At 47.8% G+C, this 19,738-nt stretch overlaps 1 protein-coding gene across 4 annotated transcripts in view; it reads right to left on the bottom strand.

Moving 5' to 3' along the window:
* Nucleotides 1-19,738, bottom strand: part of TRIO (trio Rho guanine nucleotide exchange factor) — a 363,915-nt gene that overhangs the window by 138,315 nt on the left and 205,862 nt on the right. For all 4 annotated transcript variants that reach the window (XM_027125334.1, XM_027125333.1, XM_027125336.1 and 1 more), the window contains exons 11-13: nucleotides 18,990-19,181; nucleotides 2,548-2,717; nucleotides 1,354-1,528 (exon numbers count right to left, since the gene is read on the bottom strand). In XM_027125334.1, coding sequence (XP_026981135.1) covers nucleotides 1,354-1,528; nucleotides 2,548-2,717; nucleotides 18,990-19,181 — 537 coding nt within the window. The remainder of the gene's footprint in view (nucleotides 1-1,353; nucleotides 1,529-2,547; nucleotides 2,718-18,989; nucleotides 19,182-19,738) is intronic.

The following is a 19,738-nucleotide window of genomic DNA, read 5'->3' as shown; positions in this document are numbered from 1 at the left end:
CCCTGACCCTGGCTACCCCCCGATGATGCGCCCTGACCCTGGCTACCCCCCGATGATGCACCGTGACCCTGGCTACCCCAAACGCTGCAAACTGGCAGCTGTGGCGCGGCACCGTGAGTTGAGACCAGCGCACCTCTCCTTCATGTGGCTCCACGTGGATGGGAAGGTTAAGACCAGAGCCCTTGAGTAGCTGTTACCAGGCAACATGTGCAGGGTTTGACTCCTTTCTTGTCATCAACCAGTGATGACAATGAAACAGCCAAGACGGCCTTTCTTTAATGAAAACACTGATGGAAGTTTAGACAAGCAGGCAACCAAAGGCCCCTGTGAGAGGCACACAAACCAAACCACCACTCGGGGCGGGACCGAGGGACGAGCTCCAAGGCCCACTTCGGGCAGACGGTCCCCCTGAGCTGCGGCAGCCCTGCCATCCCCCTGCCTTCGGTGGCGCCTCGGTCCGGACCCCACTGCCCTCAAGGCCCTGTTCCGAACGCAGGACAAGTGATAGATATGGAGACAGCAGGCTCTACAGATTCTGGCCGCCAGGCATGGGCCACCTGGGGTGCCTGGAGGTACCTGGACAGGCAGCAGGTCCCTGCCAGCAGCGGCATGAAGTCCACTGGCTCCAGGAAGCCAGGCTCACCCACGGAGTTTTGGTTCCTCTTATCATATTTCACACACAGATTCAGCGTCATCCAATTATACTTACTTCTGCTTGTACTTCACCAAGTTCAAAAATAAAAGATCTTGCCTGGCAGAGAATTAAGAACCGCCCTCTTAAGAAACCTGTCCTTCTTTCTCCCAGTCACAAATAAGTGCAAAAGTCAATCTTTTAGGTTAGAATTACAGATCGCCTGAGAACACTTCTGTGGGGAAAAAACAGGGTTTCCTGGGACGTACAAGCTTATGACCACAGGCTCTGGGAACACTCACTCTTGAAGGGAGAGGAATGGCGGGGGGAGGGAAGGAGGGAGGAAGAGCATCACCGCCCTGAGCTTGCGCTTCTGCTTCCAGGACAAGGGGACTGCTCTGAGGGGTCCAATCAAGGATGAACAAGCCAAGGTGACAAGGTGGCCCTGTTTGTAGAAGCCCTGCCTGGAGCCACTCTCAAAGCTCACTCACATTGCTGTCCTGCTGTGTGGTGTCTGTCCCGCTGCCCACCTGCCTGCCCCAGAGCCAGGCCCCATCTCCCAGGGCCGAGCTGGGAGGAGCCGCTCTTTCTCTCCCCCTCCCCGCTCCCCTCCCCCTCCCCCTCCTCCCGGCACAGAGGCTGGGGCAGTAGGCAAGGGGCAGAGGAGGGGTGCTGGAGCTCTGGGAGCAGGCCCGGATGGGCGGGGCGGGGGGGACACTCACGTCGATGGCGTCCCTCTCAAAGATGCGCAGCTGCAGGAAGAGCTCGAGCTTGATCTTGCGCTCCTGGAAGAGCTCCTCCATCTGGGCCTGGGCCTCGTCCAGCTGCTGCAGCACCGTCTCGATGTGGCTGATGGAGCTGTTGTGTGGGGTCTTGTTGCTGGAGATGGCGGAGTCCCTGAGAAGGGGCGGAGAGGGACAAACAGGAACTGGATGGGAGAGTCTCACCCTGCCGGAGGCCAGAACCGGCGGCTGGGGCCTCGGGGAAGAAGCCAGCGGGAAGCGGGACTGCCCCGCTCGGAACACGGAATAAGCCGCCCCCCCCGCCAGACAAGCCGGGCCTTCCTCCCTGGATCTCAGCATACGCTGAGGAACTCCTTCCGCACTTTTTCACAGCCCCTCTCTTAGAAGAAGGCCAACAGTCACGTGAATCATGTCGTAGAGTTTCATCTTCAGCCACTTTTCTCCGTAAGTAGAGAACAGATGGCATCCGTTCACTACAAATGGTGGAGCCACGTCAGCTGTGGGGTTAAGCTGTAATGCAGCCAACTGAGCCTTCGTCAAGGAAGTCTGCCGGACTCTCAGAAAAGCGAGCATCACGGGAAGTTGTCAGGGGCGATGAGATAAGCCACCCCGAGGGATCCAGCAGGGGTGCTGAATTTACGTGACGGTTCCCTGTGACCCAAGGACAGGGATATGCTCTCTGCTCCAGCCTGCCTCCCCACTTCCTGCCACTAGGAGCACCTGAGTGTCACCTGGTGCCACCCGAGGCCAGGCCTGCTGAGCCTGGAGTCTGAGAGGAGTGACGCCCACCTCTCCGCAGAAAAGCAGGTTGCTCAGGGCCTGAAGGACGCGGTCCTGGGAGGTCTAAATTCATCTGGTTTGTAAAGAAATTTCAGTAATTTCTAGGTAGCTGTTAAAAGGAAATATTAGTAAGACCTGAATCCTGGGGAGGCGTATTAGTCAATGCCATAATGAGAAAAATCATAAGAGTGAAAAACACCGTGAGAGAGAAAAAGAGAAAAGAAAAGAGAGAGAGTGATGTTGGTCTCCTTTGCACGCATGGTTGTTATTCGTTCTCTGCCTGTTGGACAGAGGATTATAGCTAATTGTTCCAAAAAGTGAGGGGGAGGGGAAGCCCCCGCAGATCTCAGAGCCTCGCGCGGGGACGGGGAACGGGGATGGGGCGTGGCCCACCTCAGCTGCTGGATGAGGTCCTCCCCTTCCTTGATCACGTTCACGGTCACCTGCAGGGTGGTCTGCTGCTGCTGCCCGAAGCGCTTGATGAGGTCCTGCACGGCCTCCACAGACTCGGCGTACACGTCGTCCAGCAGCTCCTTCTGCAGCTCCTCCAGCCATGTCCACAGCTGCGGGGACAGTGCTGTGAGCCCGGCCCTTCCCGCTTCCCCGGGGCTGGGGGGTCCGGGCCGGGAGGGGACCGGCGGCAGCGGTTCCCAGGGAGCTGAGAGGGAGGCGGGCGGCAGGGGGGCCGGCGGCCAGTGGGACACAGAGCAGGACGTGAAGTGAAGAAACAACCAGGCAGAGAGCCCGAGGGGACTGTCACAAAGGAGAGAAAGGAAAGGGGAGGGCAGCGACCATTCCCAGTCCTTCCCAGACCCAACCCAAGTGCAAGAGGAAACAGAAAAAAATCCCAACAGCTGGAACGTCTGCTAAACCTAACGGGCATTCTTCTATGCGTCTTCTGACTCTTACTTAGCAGAGGCATAGTTTTATTTTTAGCAAGAGCATGACAGTCCATTACTAATTATTAAACTGCTGCTCAGACAGGGGGCTTTACATCCCTCAAAAGGAAGGAAACATATAACGTGGTAAAATCAACCCGTCACCACGCCCGGCAGGAGATTCGGATGCGGCTCTTGCCAGGTCCCCACTCCCAACACAGGCCACGGTCAACCCGGACACAGGTCAGTCCTTCGATGACAGGAGTACATACGGGAAACACGTGATCACCTTCATTGCCATGACCATTAACAAGGTATTCGCACACATAGATAGGCAAAGACAACTTGGGACAAGGACTGCTTCCAGCCTGGCGGGGACAGAGCACCTCGACCGCTTCTGGGAAGCCCACTGCCTCTTCCAGGTCCTTGGGTAGCCATTCAGTAAACTGAAAGGACAATTAATCAAACTGAAAGGGCCCTGGTGGCTTGGGAGCGGTTTGTGCGTGGAGAAAAGGCTTTCTGCTTCCGCGGGGATGGAATAATCACCTCCCGTACGGTAAGGTATGTGTACATTACAGACGGCTGCCCAAGCTGCGGGGAGAGAGGGGGCCCCCGACACTGCCGGCCACGTGGCCTCGTGGCTGACACAGCACCACTGCTTTAATGAGGCCTGACGTACACAGAAGAAACGGCACAAGTTTAAAATAATTTGATAAGTTTGGACACATGTAAACCCATGAAAAGATCAACGCTATCAAGACACTGACTAGTTCCATCACCCCAAGAGTCTTCCTGTGCCCCTGGTAATCCCTCCCTCTGTCTTCCTTCCAGGCGATCACCAGCCTGCTTTCTGCCACTACAGATTGGCTTGCATTTTCTAAAAAAAGAATTACATTCACGGAATCATATAGTAGGTCCTCTTTTTTTTTTGGTCCGGCTTCTTTCCACATAATTATTTTGAGATTTCATCCATACTACTGCGTGTATCAACAGTTCTCTCCTCTTTGTTACTGAGTAATATTCCATTCTGTGTTGACGCCACAATTTATCCACTCAGATGTTGACGACATCTGGGTTGTTTTCAGTTTGGGGCCATTACAAACACAGCCGCTATGCACACTGGTGTATAGTCTCCGTATGCACCTGTGCTTTCCTTTCTTGTAGGTACACATCTAGGTGCAGAGTGGTTGGATCGTATGGTAGGTGTATGTTTAACTTTTTAACAAAATGCCAAACTGTTTTCCAAAGTGGCTCATTTCACATTCCCTGGCCCCGCTGCCCCCCGCAGTGTCTGAGAGCTCCAATCCCTCCACATCATTACCGATACCAACGTGGTCCGTCTTTTTAATTGTAGCCATTCAAAATGAGGGGTATCGCATTATGGTTTTAATCAGCAATTCCCTAATGACTAATGATGGCAAATCCAAGCTAACCTTTCAGGAGTTCTTTTGTTGTTAAACATGTATTCAGGTGAAAACAAAGTCTTGCCAGCTGGCTCTTGTTAGGTCAATAAGTATTTAAATAGGGCAGGTAAATTTAAAATCAAGGCGAGTGCTGGCAAAGAACTTACTTTTTAGTCAAGTACTTGGGGTCCTAAGAGTTAATTTTACTAAAAATGTTAAAATGTCAACTTGAATCATATTATTTACCCATCTCTGTAAGATATCAAATTTCATACAATCCGAGGATTTTAATTATAGGCATTTTGGACGGAGGCTGGTTCACCTCTGTGATCTTACAGATTAAGGAAAAGAGGCCATAGGTGATGAAGTGACCTGAACAGCATGGGCAAACCTATTAGCAGCGCCAACCTATGCGCAAAGTCAGTACGGTATCAGAAAGGAGGCCTCCAGACCTGGTCACACTTCACATTGATACCGCATTGCAACATGAAAAAGTGCCATTCATCAACAGACCAAATAGGGACTGATACCTTGCACATCTATTAAGGGTCCAATCAATAACATACCCCTGTTTTTCATTTTGTTTTGTTTTGTTCTCTAAATTCCCATGAAACTGGTTGCTGCAGTTATAAATAGGAAGGATGAAAGCATTACGACCATAAAGAATCTCCCAATTTGCTCTCATATTTCCCACGAAAAATCTTCCATGGGAAGGTGATCATTTCACAATATATAGGAGTACTGAATCATTATGCTGTAAACCTGAAACTAATATGTCAATTATATCTCAATTAAAAAGTGTTTTATCCACAAATAATTAAAAAACACTTTTCTTGTAATATGGAATAACGATTACGAGGCGTGGGTTCTGAAACCAGGTTGCCTGAGTTCAAATCCGGACTTAACATTTCCTAGGGTGTGACCTAGAGCAACTTCCCTGGATCCATGTCTCGGCATTCTCATCTGTAAAATGGACATGGTAATAACGCCTACTCCAGGGAGTTACTGAGAAGATTCAACAAGATGGTACATATTTCTTCAAAATAACATATGTTAGCCACTATTATAGTTTTGTTCTTGTAAGAGAAATTTTGATAATAAGAATCATAAAGTTTTTAGAAGTGTTCTTTCTCTGGGTATTTTTCAAAACACGTCCAAGTTCCAACCAATTGTTCAAAATATGTCACTTAGTCTGGTAAACTTAATACCGTGCCGCATTTAAATCTTTTACACCTAAAAACAGTGCAGTACGAGAGAAAAGGTGCTGGAATTAGTCCAGATCCTACAGAACTCTCTTCCCACTGGTCCTGGGGAAAGTGCCACACGTATGTGTGGGTCAAACCCTTTCCTTTCTTCCTGGTAAGTTCTGAAAGAACTAGCTAATTCCTTCAAGAGCCCGGACATCTTGACACGCATCCATGGTGGAGGGTGCACACCGCCCAGCCGGCTGCGGAGCCAGGGAAGGGCCCAGCTCTGGAGGGGTTCACGCAGTTGAAAAGGGAAAAAAAACTGAGGTAGAAGGAGCGAGACTACATTTAAATCCATGATTAAAACGCCTAAAGTTCCTCTGCCCCTTTAGAATTCCTCTGTCGGGTCCTACAGGAAATATTCTCATTCATTTTGGAGGAAAATGTCTCAGAGAAAGGTCATTTCCAATGCCAACCGATGATGAACTGATGCATATCATAATACAATATGAGTCAGACAAAGTCTATTTTTAAGCTTTCGAAGTGGTACACGTGACGCCCAAAATAACGTCTGAATAAAGGAATGAGAAATAGTCTCTAGGATGCCTGTGAAATTTTTACCATAGACTTCCTGAGGGTGAAAAAAATTGCACTTCTGGGCATGCTGTTAATTTACAATGAAAAGATAAATCTTTGCCCGACAATGAGAGAGGAGTTGTATCTTATCCAAGTTCTCAGCCGCATGAAATCCACTTCTAAGAGAACTGTGCCCACAGCCAGGTGACGGCCAGGCACCCGGAGTTAGGCAACGCTGTCCCCTAGAGGCAACCCGAGCTGTGGCCAGGAGCGTTCCACGCAGGAGAACTTGAACCCAGCCCAGAATGGGGTGCAGGTGTGTACAGACTTGGGTCACAGTCCAGGATCCAGAGAGAAGGCTGGTTTAGAAAGACCCATGGAGTTCTTGGAAGAAAACTCCTGTGATAAGTTGTGGGAGAGCCTGGTCCTGGATCGAGCATCTGCTGGGTCTGACCCCTGTGCGTCCCCTATCCCAGTCCCTTCCCCCACACCGCCTGTCCTGGGTGGAGCCTAAAGAAGGAGCCGAAGCTCTGCTGGGAGAAAGCCCCTGCAAAAGCCCTTTGCTTGCTAGAGAGGTCTCCGAGAGGAACTCACTGGGGTGGGAGATCCCACGAAAGCACTGAGTCTCCAGCTGGTTCGGTGGGTGGTCAGATGGGAGCCCCGAGATTTGGGGGCTGCTCTAGCTGCAACCACTCCCAAGATGCACTGTCTGAACGCAGGCTACCAGCCTGGTCCATCTGGAGGTAGGAGCGCAACACACCAGCTGGGGGGTCCTTATCCCCCATGTGACCTTGGGAAAAGTCCTTGGGGTTCTTTGTCTTCAGTTTTCTCATCTGTGAAGTGGGATCATTTTACCATGAGTTTGAGAATCAAGTGAGAGGACCACAAATGTGTGGCAGTGCTCAATTACCACAAGCACTTTGTAAACAGAAGCTACCACCACTGGTGTCCCTTTCCCTACTCTTGTTCTTGACAATCATTCAGGTACCAGTGGGGAAGTGTAAAAGCCGGGAGCAGGGACTTCCCTGGCGGTCCAGTGGTAAAGAATCCGCCTTACAGTGCAGGGGACGTGGGCTGGATCCCTCGTCAGGGAACTAAGATCCCACATGCCGTGGGGCAACTAAGCCCACGTGCTGCAAACTACAGAGCCCATGAGTTCTGAAGCCCGCACGCCGCAACTACAGAGCCCATGCGCCCCGGAGCCTGCGCGCCACACCTGAGAAAGAACCCGCACGCCACAACTAGAGAGAAGCCCGAGCGCTGCAGCGAAAGATCCCGCGTGCCTCAACGAAGATCCCGCCTGCCGCAACTAAGACCTGACACAGCCCAAAATAAAAAATAAATTGAAAAAAAAAAAAAAAAAAAGCCAGGAACAGAAGCAGGCGGCAACTTGCAGGGGGAATTTCAGAGGGCACCTGCTATGAGCATAGAACGTGATTCCGTTTCAGGCAGAGGAAGCAGGGATCAAAGGGGAACCGCTCCAGCCACGAACAGCACGTTCTTTAGCCTGAAATGACCAACTGTGATTCTGGGGCACATGCCTGTCACCTGACTGAGGAGTAAGGGTTTCAGGAGTACCAATGATTCTTGGATGGGTGATAAAAGATCCCTTAGTATGATGAAATGAAATGTATGAAGGATGTATGGAGCGAGGGGCAGAGGGCAAATAAAGTCAGTATCATGAAGTAATACCAAGGCAAGTATGTGTAAGGGGGGACAGAAAAGGAGGAAACCCTAGGAGCATGGCAAGGGCAGCCCACACATTAAGGAGGGACACCATTAAGGGGGGCATCAGGCTCTGCAGTGGAAGCGAGGACAAGGTGAGGCACAGGTGACACGGCTGGGCCCACGGCCGACTCGGACATCGGGGCAGTGCCAGAACCTCAGCCTCCCAGGTAGTTAGATGAAGTCTAATTCGCTAAAAACAGATGTTGAGATTTAGAATTTTAAACCTTCTTTTCATTCCACCCCATCCCCAGTGGGTAAGACACTCCCTCCAGCAGCTGTCGCTCCCTGAGGCATCAAGTTGGGGGAAAGTGCCTCGCCACCCAGGGTCGTTCTGAGCGCAACCCTGTCTCCCCGAAACAGTATGCAGCTGGTCCAAGTGTACTTCCTCTTGTGCTCTTCAAATCTCCGGAGATAGTGCCTGTTCCTGCAGACCGGCCTCCCTCTCCGGAGACTCACACGTTATTCCCTGCGCTCGGCCAGCTCTGGCAGCACCAGCTGTCTCTCCTCTGAACTCCCCGCGCCCCAATTCGGGGGCTGAAGCACTGAAGGCAGCACCAGGCGTGACCCAAGCAGCAGCGAGACACGTCACCCTGGGGGAGGAATTATTGCGGACACTGTCCCTCAACACAGGTAGGAACGTTCTTTGTTTAACACGTGCTGCTGCCACCTATGTGGCTTATGTTACCTCTGTAACCCGCCTACTTCTGATTCAAAACAGACTCATGAATCAAAACCCATGAATGAAATTTCTGTCATAGGTTTGGACTTCTTCTTGCCGGGATCTTTTCTGATTCTATTTTATTATCTGATATATCTGGCAGCCCCTGGTCTAGACTTTGATCAACTTGCCCTCCGTGCCAATCCACACACTCACAGGCCTCGTGCTTAGAGACAGAGGTCTGCAGTGCAAACAACCTCCAGCCCCGCTGAGGTCATTCACTAACCAACACTCCCACTGCCAGCCTCGGCTGCAAGCCTTTTAACGCAGCCACGATTAATTCTGCTTCAGCACCAAGTCTGTCCTGGCTTTATCGCAATTTGACCACTTTCAAGACAAAATGCTCTCAACACAACAAAGGCAAGTTTGCGGGGTGCCTGGACTTGGATGTACAATCTCTCCAGATGTCCCAGACGGACGCAAAAGTTCTGAATAGGTGGGTGGAGGCAGTTCAAAGACATGTCAACCGCACAGGCTGCTCCCCTGCAGCAGGTGACACCAGGGATTAAAACCATCTGTCTGTGGGGCCTCAGGTCCACCTGGGATGACTGGTCTACCCCCTCCCATCACCCCCTTCATCAGAAAGCTGACCCAATTGTGGGTCTGGGCTGGAAATGACTTCCTCATTCACAGGCAGGGTATGAGCAATGTCTTCCCATCACAAACACTTTCTTCCTGGCATGGCCTACTCAGAGATCAGTACGGGAGGATAAGGACAGTCTTGGTCTTGTGTTAACTGACGCCCTCAACTGATTCTTTTTCACAGTGATTCAGCCCATATTTTCCTGTCTGTGTACAAATTAAATGTCAAATGCCTGGCTAAATGCTCACTAATTCCACTGCATACTCTTCATCCAATGAGAAACCTAGTAAAGAATGAAATAAAGTTCACATGGCATAACTTGTTCACTCACTGCTTCCCTTTTAAAAGGCAGTTTATAAACTGTCTTTTCTAGAACTCTGCTTAGGAGTGACCTCAACCTGAGTAATATGTGAAATCTACCTTCTTAAGAAGGCCTTCGGCATCCCTTCCTTTTCCCACAGTTCCTTAGACAGCAATACACCAAATCTGGTGAACCAACTATCAAGTTCTTTCACTACCCAGGGATCTAATGTGTCTTGGAATACGGACTTGAAATCATTTAGGAGAAATAAGTTCATTCTTATAAAAATCTTCACCCATTTTGGTCATCGACTTGTATCCATCAACATCCTGGGCCCCAAGCAGAAAGCCCGACCCTTCCTTGATCTTGTGGTTCTGCAGTTTGTGCTTTATAAAAAGGAAGAGAAAACAAACAACAACAAAACCAAAAAAGGCTTTTCAGTCCCTGTAGGCCCAGCTTACCTAGAACTTTTAAGCTTTCTGACAAAACATTGCTGGTGATCAATCTTTCTACAGCTTATTCAATAAGAATAATAAACAGTAACGAATAGTACACGACAGAAATACACATCGATAGTTTACTTCTCTCAATTAACCGAAGCCCTATCACATTTAGTTTATGAAGCTGAGTATCAAAATATTAAAATGCCCTCTAAAAAGAAGTCTAACAAGTAAACAAGATCACACATACATCCATTTTCAGCTGGGCATTTTAAGACCTAATGTTGTATTCCCTGAATTTTTGTACAAGTGCCTCACCTCCTCATTACATTAACTGAGGCCAATCTACAAACAACTAATTAAAGCGTATGTTTGCGACTCTCCGTTTAAAAGCAGAAATTTAGACTCTCCCTTCAATAAGAAATGATAAAATCTGGAGTTAGTGCACAGGGATATACATTTAGTCCCCACTGTAACAGTGAGTTACAAATAAAGATAAGACAGTATATTATTAATTCATTCATTTAATAATCATCTACTAAGTGACTATTCTCTGTCAGGTATATTAGAGTTCTGTACAGTTTTACACACTAACTTCTAATTTCTCTCTTGATCTAAAAATTTTCTCTGCCTCAAAATATTGGGTCGATAAGAAGAAACAGAAACTTCATGAATTTAAACCAGTTTTAAACCATTCTCTAGGGAGAAAAAAAAAGCTTTACATGAATTAAACTAAACTGACAAAAGGATTTTCCTTTTAGATAATAACATCCCTCTTCCCCACTGGCCAACCCAAATATTTTACACGTATTTACTTGGTGAAAAAATTCATTTATTTTGCAGCTTTGGCTGGGAACAAAAGTAGTTAGTGATGTGAACAAAGCAATGTATGCCAATGTGACGGAACCATGAGCAAAGATTCTCTGTAACAGCCTCCTCTGCCCTGAGTCGATGCAGCGCTGGAGCTGTGCACCCAGCAAGGCTCTGACTGCTGATCTGAAGGGTCAGAGTGAGGCGCTCACCCTGAGAAAGGGCAACAGAAGCAGATTAAGCAGTTCCTGTTGCTCAAAGATGAGTAAGGAAGGTATCAGGATTATACCCAAGTATTCATACCCAGGTATTTATTACACCTCTGTGTCTTATAGTTAAATCATTTGTCAAGTAACAAGGCAGGTGAGGAGGAAAAACAAGGACATTTATTGGCAGCTAGGATGGTGAGTGTGTAATTGCATCCAATTAGTCCACAGCCCTCAGAGATGCTGTTATTCCCAATTCTGCAGAGAAGAGAGCTGAGGCACCACAGAGCAGCCTGTCCCAGATCACTCAGCCAGGTAAGTAAGGGGATGTGCTACACTGTAGTATACTTTCTTAATTATTTTAATAAAGATTATATTTTTACAGAAAGAAAGCATAAATGATTAGATCTATTTTTTTGGATATTCCCACCTATGGGAAGACCACCTATTTTTTTTTTTTTTAAATACCAGATACCACAATCTATGTGAAGGCATAATTGCCAAAGCAGTAGGTAGCAACTGAATGTTGACTTTGAAACCAAAGTCAAATCCAATGCTCAGTCTTGCAAGGGGCGATGATGTAGTGGACGGTTCTAGGTCCTGAGTTTCCCTCTTGCTTCCTCTGGCTTGTGGCCGTTTAATTGCTCGTTTCTGTCTACATCAGATAAACAAGCTAAAGAAATCAAACATTTAAGAGTGTATTTAGAGAGTTCATCTAAGGAATTGAATATTAACATAAAAATCGAGATGTGATCACAGAAGGTAAACATTACTTCCTAAAATATTATGCGTCTGATCTTAACCTTTCCCACTGGACTTCTGAGATGTTAAAGAGCGAGGTCACTCATGCATTGCTGCTGGGAGTGTAAAATGGCACAGGCATTCTGGAAAAGTCTGGCAGTTTCTTTTAAAACAATGTGTTTACCAAAGGACCTGCCAGTTGTACTCTTGGGCATTTATCCCAGAGACATGAAAACTTAAGTTCATGCAAAAACCTGTACATGAAGGTCCACAGCTTCTCTGGAAAAGCCAAAACTTGACAATATCCCAATGGTCTTTTAAAGGGTAAATAGTTAAGAAACTGGGATACAGCCAAACCATGAAATACTACTCAGCAATAAAGTACTGACACACGCAACAACAGGCATGGGTCTCGGGAATTTTGCTGAGTAGAAAAAGCCAATCTCAAAAAGGTACATGTTGTATGATTCCATTTATGGAACATTTTTGAAGTACAATTACAGAGATGGAGAACAACAGACTAGTGGTTGCCAGGGGTTGGAGGTTAGGGGGTAGGGGTCAGGCATGGGTTTAAGGAGGCAGCAGAAGGGAGCCCGCTGGTGATGGGATGATTCTGCATGACTCTGTACATTCAAAGTGGTGGTGGTTACACGAATCTACACACGATAAAATCTCACGAAGCTAAGCATGCGTGCGCACGCGAACACACACACACACACACGTGAGTGCATGCACTGCACACCGGGGGAAGCAGAATCTAGGAATAAGCTCTGGGGAGCGTGGCAAAGCCACTTTCCTGCTTTGACAGTGCACGTGGTTATGTGAGATGTGACCCCTGGGGGGAGGCTGGGAGAAGAGTGCAGGGACCTCCTTGTCTGTTTCTTTTTTCCCCAACTTTCAGGGATTATAAATATTTCAAAATAAAAAGTTTTTTTAAAAAAAAGCTGGGAAATGTGTTTAAAGGTATCACCCATACATAGGAATGCACAAAAAACCAAATCATTTTAGAGAATAGAGAGAGATGAGTCATCAGTAAAATCCAGCTGAGAAGGTCAAAATAAAAGGCTTGAAAGTTGGAAGCCAAATTTTAGAGATCTTTGCACAGGAGACAGAAGGGATCTGGAAGAATCCGATGCCGAGAGGCTGGGATCACCCCGAGGAGGCCTGTGACCCCTCCCCTTCCGAGAGTCGTGCAGAACAGAAACAGGGCTTCTCTGGAAAGCTAGGTGTCCTGAGCGGGGCTGCATCTCGACTGCCAATGACCACGAGATCCATCAGAGGGCAGCTGGTCTACACGGGCAGCATCAGCTACCTGTAGTCAAGTTTCCTGAATTAGTTTACCCGGCAGATGCCTGACTGGTTGGTTCTCTGGCTCCACAGGGGAAGAAGAGAAAAGGAATCCAGGCCCTTTGAGTGGTGGCTGGTTGAAAAGGCACTGGGTATGTTTTCAAACTCAGTGAGGATGGCAGGAGACGCAGCTGGGGAGCTCCACACCTGGAGGAGAGGAGCGGTGAGCCCGCTTCCTCGTAACCCTGCACCCACTACAGGGCAAGATCCGGATGGCGCTCTCCCTGCTCCCCGGGGAGAGCTGGGCGCTGGCCGAGTGTAAAGAGAGAGGTCTGCCTGCCTTGAGCTATTTGCAATGAGGTGGATGGACCTAGAGTCTGTCATACAGAGTGAAGTAAGTCAGAAAGAGAAAGACAAATACCGTGTGCTAACACATATATATGGAATTTAAGAAGAAAAAATGTCATGAAGAACCTAGGGGTAAGATAGGAATAAAGACGCAGACCTACTAGAGAATGGACGTGAGGACACGGGGCGGGGTGGGGAGGGTAAGCTGTGACAAAGCGAGAGAGTGGCATGGACATATATACACTACCAAACGTAAAACAGATAGCTAGTGGGAAGCAGCCACATAGCACAGGGAGATCAGCTCGGTGCTTTGTGTCCACCTAGAGGGGTGGGATAGGGAGGGTGGGAGGGGGATGCAAGAGGGAAGAGATATGGGAACATATGTATGTGTATAACTGATTCACTTTGTTATAAAGCAGAAACTAACACACCATTGTAAAGCAATTATACTCCAATAAAGATGTAAAAAAAAAAAAAAAAAAATGAAGCCAGGCTGGTATGCTGCGACCAAAAAATCTCCAGGTGGTTGGGATGCCTTTATTTTTGACTTCTGAAGAAAATGAAAGGTTCCTCTTTTCCCAGGCGTTACCCCAAACAAAAATGTGTCCCAGTTCAGTGTGTAAGTTTGCAGAAGCAGAACCAAAAGGCTTCTTTACTTAACCCAGCAAGAATCACAGCCCCATTCAAATGGGAATGATCTTTCCTGGGAAACCATGGTTTCTGGGAATCAAGTGAAGAAAAACCAGCTCAAGGCCACTGAATCGATTCCAGAAATAAACTCTGGCTGAGAACTCCATGTCACCACCTGGTTGCCTCAAATAACCCACACATTTCCAAGGTAATTGTCAATTAACTCGGGACCTAATTTTGAGAATGAAGTTGAAGAGAACGAATGGATGAAAATAATTATGCCTTGGCTATATTTGAAAATGGAACTATGTCCCTCTGTCATTAAGTCTCAGAATGATGGGCTAGAAATAGACATCATTTGTTCCACAAGCTGACTGAGTATTTGCTAAGTCTGGGAGGCAGGCTACAAAGACAAGGGAGACAGGGTTCCAGCCTTCAAGTAGCTTAACCTCTATCAAGAGAAACCGACAGATGTCTAAAATACATGATGCGCAGAAGCAGAAGTATGTTCTTCCAGTGGTCATTCATTTTTATACCCCCTCCCCATATGTTACAGGTGGCTTTGGGAGACACTTTGAAAGGTGAAAGAGTAAATGAACGAATTAACGAACAGTGCAAAGAGCATTCAAAAGGAAAGGAGGACAGGTAACAAAGGCCTAATAATGGGAGAATTATAATCAGAATGGAGGTGAATAAAATGCTAGAAACACTGAAGGGAAGAGAGGGATACAGGAGGACAAAAACTACAGGAGGACGAAAACTCTCCTAAAATAAAGTCAACATTCCTTCTAAATACTACAGTACTACTTCAAAGACATTAAAAAAAAAAAAAAAAGAGGACAGATTATCAGTCTTCGGGTCTTCTGAGAGGAGATTAAACATCTCATGGATTCTTTCAGAGAAAAAGAAAAAAGAGGAAAGGGTCCCAGGATGCTTCCAAATCTGGGTTTAAGGGTGAAATTGGGCTGACACCTCTATCAACCACCTTCTGTATTCAACCTCAAGGTATAAAATATTTGCCACCCACGTGAAAATTCAGATGACCCTTGAACAAAGCGGGGGTTGGGGCGCCGACCCTCCGCACAGTCAAAAATCCACGTAGGATTTACAGTCAGCCCTCCGTGTGCGAGGTTCCTCCACACCTGCGATTCTATACCCGCAGATCGTGTGCCGCTGTAGAGTTTACTACTGAAAAACGTCCACGTGTACGTGGACGTGTGCAGTTCAAACCCATGTTGTTCAAGAGTCAGCTGGGGGTTCCTCTTTCCTCTCTTCCCGGGAACAAGCAGCTGCGTTCTGTCCTCCGGGGTAAGAGAGTAGAGCCCAAGGTCTCCCTGCTGAACCTCAGTGCTTGGTCTGCAACGAGACTTAAAACCACCAACCTTCTCCCAGGTGTGATTCTTAAAAACAATTTCTGAGTCAACACTGAGCAGGTATCACCTTGACCTGGCACCTTTTCAAAGTTGGTTGTTAATGAGATCACCTTTGTATTACTTGCTCCTCAGAGAGCCAGAAATTTACTGCAAAAGAGAGGGCTAGAGGGCTACTCTCCGGAAAAAGTGAGTCTTAAAACCACTGCTGAACATCTGGGAGCGAGGAAGGTTAACCTCCGCGTCAGGAGAGCCTTCGACAGTTAACTTCTAAAAAGCTTCACGTATTTGCCTGAATGAAAAAGGCCACTTGCTTTTCCTACCTCCCTCCAAGTAATTTGAAATTGTATGATCTGCTTGAGAAAATTAATTCTGCCAACTTAAATCTTCTAGCACTTTTTCATTCATCTGATATGCTAAAATACTTGGTGACTTGATGCAAACACACATTTAATTAGCATGATTTCCTCCTCTTGGCCCTTCTCTCACATTTAATTTTGTTTAGGAACTCCCTTGGCGGTCCAGTGGTTAGGACTCCGCACTTCCACTCCAAGGGGCTCGGGTTCGATCCCTGGCTGGGGAACGAAGATCCCGCAGCCTGCACAGTCCAGCCAAAAAAATAAAGAAATAATAAAATACTTTTTTTAAAAAAAAGGAGTTAATTTGGTTTCAAAACACATAATGAAATTGGTTCTAAATGAAGTTTTCTTTCAATAACAAGTTTCAAAACTTGTTCACAGCAACTGAAGAAGCCGTCCCTCCTGCATAAAACCTACCAAGTATCCTGGTGGGTCTGAGGGCATTGGTGCAGCCCAGAGAAAGGAGAGCGAGGAAGATTCTGGGGCTGGTCAGGAAAAAATAAATCTACCGAGAAAATGGCTGAGGCTAAAAATGGAGTCCAAGCACATCGAGGGGAAGAATCAGACAACATTCCACGCCTGTGTGTGGCCAGCTCCCCTCAAGTCCTGCCCTCCCAGTCACCTGGGCATGTTGGTACCCCGCCTCCAACTGTCACCGAATCCTTCCCTGACCTGGGTCACCCGGGGTCACATGAGATTAAGAGGAACCAAATCACAGTAAAATACCAGTTTCTCTGCTACCGTGCTGGTCTTTCATACAAAAAGTAAAGAATGAATGGACTGACAATTCTCCAGTTGTGAAGGTGAACCACTTAACCTTCAAAGCAGCTTTAAGCTCTCCTCAGTCTACAAACTTCACATATACTGGAAGTTCCTACAGCGTAAGTCGAGAAAACAAAATGTATTTTCACTTTTCCATAAATTTCCAAGCCTAGTGACAAAACAGACTCCATAGTTTACTAACTGGAATGCTTCTACTGTAAGATTTTTCCTTAAAAATGCTGCTGCTGTTACAAAAACCAGTGAACCCAAACATAGCCTCCGGAGAGCAGCTTTCGTAAACGGCTTTCCTTCTAGTTTCCTTTAACGCCTGCTTTTGGAGAAGCATAACAAGGTTGAAAAGTCATAAATAATGCTTCATGGAAAGAGCCTCTCTTTGTCCTAACTGCAAGTTAAATCTTCATGAATCCTGCTAAAGAATATTCCTAAGGCCTGTGACACAGACAAACATCAGGATACAAGCACTGGCTCTCGATCTCCAGACTCCAGGCCTGCCGCCACTGCTGCCCTTCCGCTCTGCTCAGTCTGTGAACGCTGCCCAGCGGCCTGTCCTTCCTCTTGGGCCCCTCCGGGCCCGCGGCGCTCCCTGTGGCCCGAATAAGGAACGCCAGCCCCCATACCCACCCACCGCGCCTCCCTCGGGCAGGTCCGGGCTGCCCAGAGCCCCTCGCCTGCTTTCTGTCTGTCACAGCTTAATGAACAAAGGCACAACCTGCTTTTTCACAGGCATCATCTTCTCTCCCTCTCGGCTAGGGTGCAAAAATGCGTAAGAGGAAGAGGAGGTGGCATACGAGTACTGATGGGAAAGAGAGGGTAACACACAGCTATACCAAAACAGGTGCTGTAACAGGTGTGTGTAAAGAAAGTTCTAGAGTGCAGGGGGGACAGCTGACTCTGCCTGGGGGAGTAAAGGGAAGCAGTACATCACTGCAGGGACCAGATCACGAGGATGAGGTGATTCAGGCTGGTGCTCCAGATACACACAGAATCTCTGATGGTTCAGAAGCAAGGGTGTGACCTAATCAAATTCATATGCCTGGGTGGCAGGGCTGCAGAGCCAGGGAGACTAGTTAGTGGTTGTGGCTTGATTCGAGCTGAGAGGGGAACTGGTGACACATGCACCCGTAATCAGAACTGCCATGGACCGATGTCCACTTAACGTGTCTCCTTGGGAGAAACAGTCTCTCTGTGAACACCGTGAAGTCTTTTTCAGTGGTGGCATTATTAAACCAGGAAAAGAAGCCACTCCTGTCAGTTTTCTATTCTGACAACTGTCCAGGGTCCACAAAGCACCAGCCCCTTTGCAGAAAGGGCTGCTCAGGGTCCCGGCCATTTGCCAAATATGCCCCCTACACTGTCTTCCTGGGCTCACGAAGTTTGAGTTGGAAGTGAAGATGGCTGTCCTGAAGCCAAACATTCAAGTCAAACGAGCAGGCTGGTGGGGGACTGACTGCCCAAGATCCCGGACCCGGTAGTGAAGCTCTTTCCCTTTAAACAATTTCATTGGTTCCTGATCTTGGATGCCTTTACACAAGGCAAGCCAGGCCTGGCCCCTTCCAAGTGTCTCTCAGAGTCTTACTCCTCCCAGATCCTTCTTCCTAGCCTGTTAACTACCGCCTTCGTGTACTCAATCTCAAATAACCTAAAAGGGGCCCTCATTTCCAACTTATAAAGAGCTGTCAAGTGGAGAATTTTTTTCACCTTAGAAATAAGATGCAGTAAGTTGACATCTTAATTTGTAGTCCTACCGAAAACTTTACTTTTTATTATAAATCCTTCTATCTCAAAAGCGACGTAATAGTTTCTTCAATTGTAACTTTCTATGATTTTCTTTTTTTTAATTTTTACTTTATATTGGACTATGATTTTCACAAGAGTAACATATATGCAAGGTATAATTAATACCAACGTGTTTTCCATTTACCAAATAACACATTACCTCTTATCCTGAGACAAGTTTATCAGAACAGCATACCTATGACAGTAACGTGAATGTCATTAAGGCCGTGCTGGCTTTGCTACGTTCAAATTCAACATTATGTAAAATGCACTTCTGCGAGGATCTGAGAGCAGCCGCACAGCCTGATAAAATCAGAAGGCAGCCAGGACTTCAGCCACATGACAGGCTAACAGGCAGAAAGAGGTCCCACAGCTCTGAGCCCAAAAGGCAGGTCGTCTATTTCTGCTACAATGGCTGTGCCCTGCCTCTCGCCAAGGACCCCCTTCAGCTCCTGTCTTACCCGCTCCCCTCCTGGTCCACAGCTCCCAGCCACGTCCTCCCTCACAGGTCCGCCCCGGCAGATGCCACCCCCTGCAATGGCACGCGTGTGCCCCCGTGGCGAGGACGGCCAGCAAGGAGGCCAGCCCTGCCCCCACCAGCGCAAACGGCCACCTCTGGTCCACTTTCTCACATCACGCCCATCCTCATTCCTCCCCGGAGTCCAGAGGCCCTTCCAGACGGGGCTCCGTCTCTGCCTCCGGACGCCTCACCTCTTTCACGTGGGTGTGAAAGGACACCGACATGTCCAGGAGGATCTTCCGCTGCTCAACTCGCCGAACAAAATCTTGTATCCGGTCCTCGAGCTGATGGGCGGCCTGATAGATCTCTTCCGGGTCACATTCCCCAGTCTGAGCCAGCTGTTCTGCTGCTTCTAGTAACTTATCCGCATTGGTGTATGTGTTCTGTGCAAGAGAACAGTCAGAGACACAGAAGGTGAATAAAAGACAAACTGGCCAGGCTGGAAGCCATAATACACTGGAACAGAGTCAGCGTGTGATGTTCCTTTCTGTAAATCAAACAGAGAAAAGAGGAGGGGAAGAGGTGATTTTAGGAGTTCAGAACATCTCCATGAGCAGCCTTTTCCATTCTCGTTTGAGGCTGTTAAACCCTGAACCTCACGGCAAAGCCCTTCCGTCTGAGGCAGCGATGGGGTATCTGGTAGGCAGCTGCTGGCCGTCTCGTGACTCATAAAGGGCTTTGGGCCTTTTGCTGCCGCGCAGCCAGAAGACAGCGCGTAGCCACAAACGCCTACCTCACTTTTCCTCCTGGTTTTATGACAGAGTGCAGAGTTCCAGTTTTGTGTCTTTCAGTATGATATGCCGCTTTAGGATAATTCCCCAAGATCAAGTGAAAAGTTACATTGCAAACAAACACAAGCTGCTGCCTCTTTTCACATGTTTCTACTTATCAGTAATTCTGTGCTTATCTTTCCTCTACTTCGGGGGATACGTTTTTTAAA

The sequence above is a fragment of the Aethalodelphis obliquidens genome, unplaced genomic scaffold (assembly GCF_003676395.1).
Source record: "Aethalodelphis obliquidens isolate GAN/ISIS:26980383/991018 unplaced genomic scaffold, ASM367639v1 scaffold29, whole genome shotgun sequence".
In the NCBI taxonomy this organism is placed as follows: Eukaryota; Metazoa; Chordata; class Mammalia; order Artiodactyla; family Delphinidae; genus Aethalodelphis; species Aethalodelphis obliquidens.
The sequence above is the reverse complement of the archived record's forward strand: the minus strand, read 5'-3'. Positions and strand labels throughout refer to the sequence as shown.